At 59.1% G+C, this 1,913-nt stretch overlaps 1 protein-coding gene across 1 annotated transcript; it reads left to right on the top strand.

Annotated features, from left to right (window-relative positions):
• The first annotated feature begins 477 nt into the window (after nt 1-477).
• Nucleotides 478-1,209, top strand: LOC124670085 (vacuolar iron transporter homolog 2-like). Its single transcript, XM_047206594.1, has one exon. The coding sequence runs from the start codon at nt 478-480 to the stop codon at nt 1,207-1,209; it is 732 nt and encodes a 243-aa protein (XP_047062550.1).
• The last annotated feature ends 704 nt before the right edge of the window (nt 1,210-1,913 follow it).

Here is a 1,913-nt window from a genome sequence, read left to right on the forward strand (position 1 = left end):
GGTCTGAAGATAGTTTCTGCTCTCAAAACAATGCATGCAAAGCACAACCAGTTAAGATGCAGTAGAATTACGTTGTATGTGACCCGTTTACACCCGTACATTCATGGTGCATTTTTTCTGATACTGAAATGGAGACGTGCAAATCAGAGAGGCCGTAACGTAGTACCTAGTCAAAACGAGAGAGGGTCGGCGAGCGGGATACGCATGTCAACATCCGCAAATCCCGTGTGAGTACACGTCGGCAGAGGGGCGCGTGGCCGCCACAAGCGAGCGCGATCAGAGCCCTCCATTCCTCGAACCCTAGCGAGCTCCTGCTATAAATACCCGCGACGAGGCGTGTGGCCGCCACACTCCAATATCTCAACCCAGCTGCAGCCGCTTCTCCTACACACTCACGCCATTCCCAGCCCGATCCATCGGCCCCGTGCTTCCTCCCGATCAAGTGCTCCAGGCCTCCAGCGCGCCGCGGATCCATCCATGGACCCTCACGTCAGCTCCCACGTGCACGCCGCCGCCGCGCGCGGGGCGAAGGAGGCCGCAGACGACGTCGTCGTCGTGCTCACGGCCGACGTCGAGGCGGCGCCCGATCCATCGTCGACGAAGCCAGCCGATCACCCGAGTGGCGGCGACGACGGCGCCGGCGTCAACTACATGGCCCGCGCGCAGTGGCTCCGCGCGGCGGTGCTGGGCGCCAACGACGGGCTGGTCTCGGTAGCGTCGCTCATGATCGGCGTCAGCGCCGCCAACTCCGCCGAGAAGACGATGCTCGTGTCGGGGCTGGCCGGGCTGGTGGCGGGCGCCTGCAGCATGGCGATCGGCGAGTACGTCTCCGTGTACGCGCAGTACGACATCGAGGTGTCCCAGATCAAGCGGGACGACGACAGCCCCGGCGCCAAGGACAGGAAGAACCTGCCGAGCCCGGCGCGGGCGGCGCTGGCCTCGGCGCTGGCGTTCGCGGTGGGCGCGCTGGTGCCGCTGCTGGCGGGCGGGTTCGTGAAGCCGTGGGGCGCCAGGGTCGGGGCCGTGTGCGCGGCGACCACCGTGGGGCTGGCGGGGTTCGGGGCCGCCGGCGGGTACCTGGGCGGCGCGAGCATGGCGAGGTCCGGGTTCAGGGTGCTCGCGGGCGGCTGGCTCGCCATGGCCGTCACGTACGGCGTGCTCTGGCTCTTCGTCAAGGTGTTCCACATCCAGGTCTCGTCGCTGGCGTGATGCCAATGAATGCATATGTTAAGATCGGTCTGGTCAGGTTTGGCACGTCTCGAGCTGGTTTGCGGAAATAATACAAACAGGGACTTGATTACAGCTAGCTGTCACTTAGCAGTGCTCGATTTGGTGCTCGTCGTGCTGATGGTTTTAATGGCTTTCCGTATTTGAGTAGAGATCCCCGGTCCCTGGGTACAATGAAAGGCGGGTCGGGTTATAAGGGGGTCGATGTGTAATGGCTATACTTACTTGGTTGTAATGTAAGGCAAGGCCAGTCTCTGGAAATCTGGTGCTTGTCAGGCTATATTGGTTGTAAAAATGTTTCTACCCGTAGTTGCGAAATTATGCTCGGCTGCATGTTATATTTTGCATCTCTGGAAACTAACCGGCGATGTAGCTTCTGAAGAACAAAGATCTATCTTCTGATAAATGCACGTCTTCGAAATCGGACCATTATATTTTTTTTTTTTGAAAAGCTGCGTTTCCATTCAGATAATACGAAATACAGAGTACACCGTACAGAGTACAAAAACAAGAGCGTACAAACTACTACGCAGAAACGCAACGAACAGCAGAAAGACAGCAGCACCGCCAACCACGCCGGGAAGAAGAAACCGCTCCACCATCTTACCCTCGCCGGAGAACGCTTCCTCGCTTGAAGACGGCCGCAGAGCCCGTCCGCCACCACATGACGGCACCTAAGGCGATGA

The sequence above is a fragment of the Lolium rigidum genome, chromosome 7 (genome assembly GCF_022539505.1).
Source record: "Lolium rigidum isolate FL_2022 chromosome 7, APGP_CSIRO_Lrig_0.1, whole genome shotgun sequence".
In the NCBI taxonomy this organism is placed as follows: Eukaryota; Viridiplantae; Streptophyta; class Magnoliopsida; order Poales; family Poaceae; genus Lolium; species Lolium rigidum.

Coding starts and splice junctions, on each gene's coding strand:
- LOC124670085 (XM_047206594.1), top strand. CDS start 478: ATGGACCCTCACGTCAGCTCCCACGTGCACGCCGCCGCCGCGCGCGGG.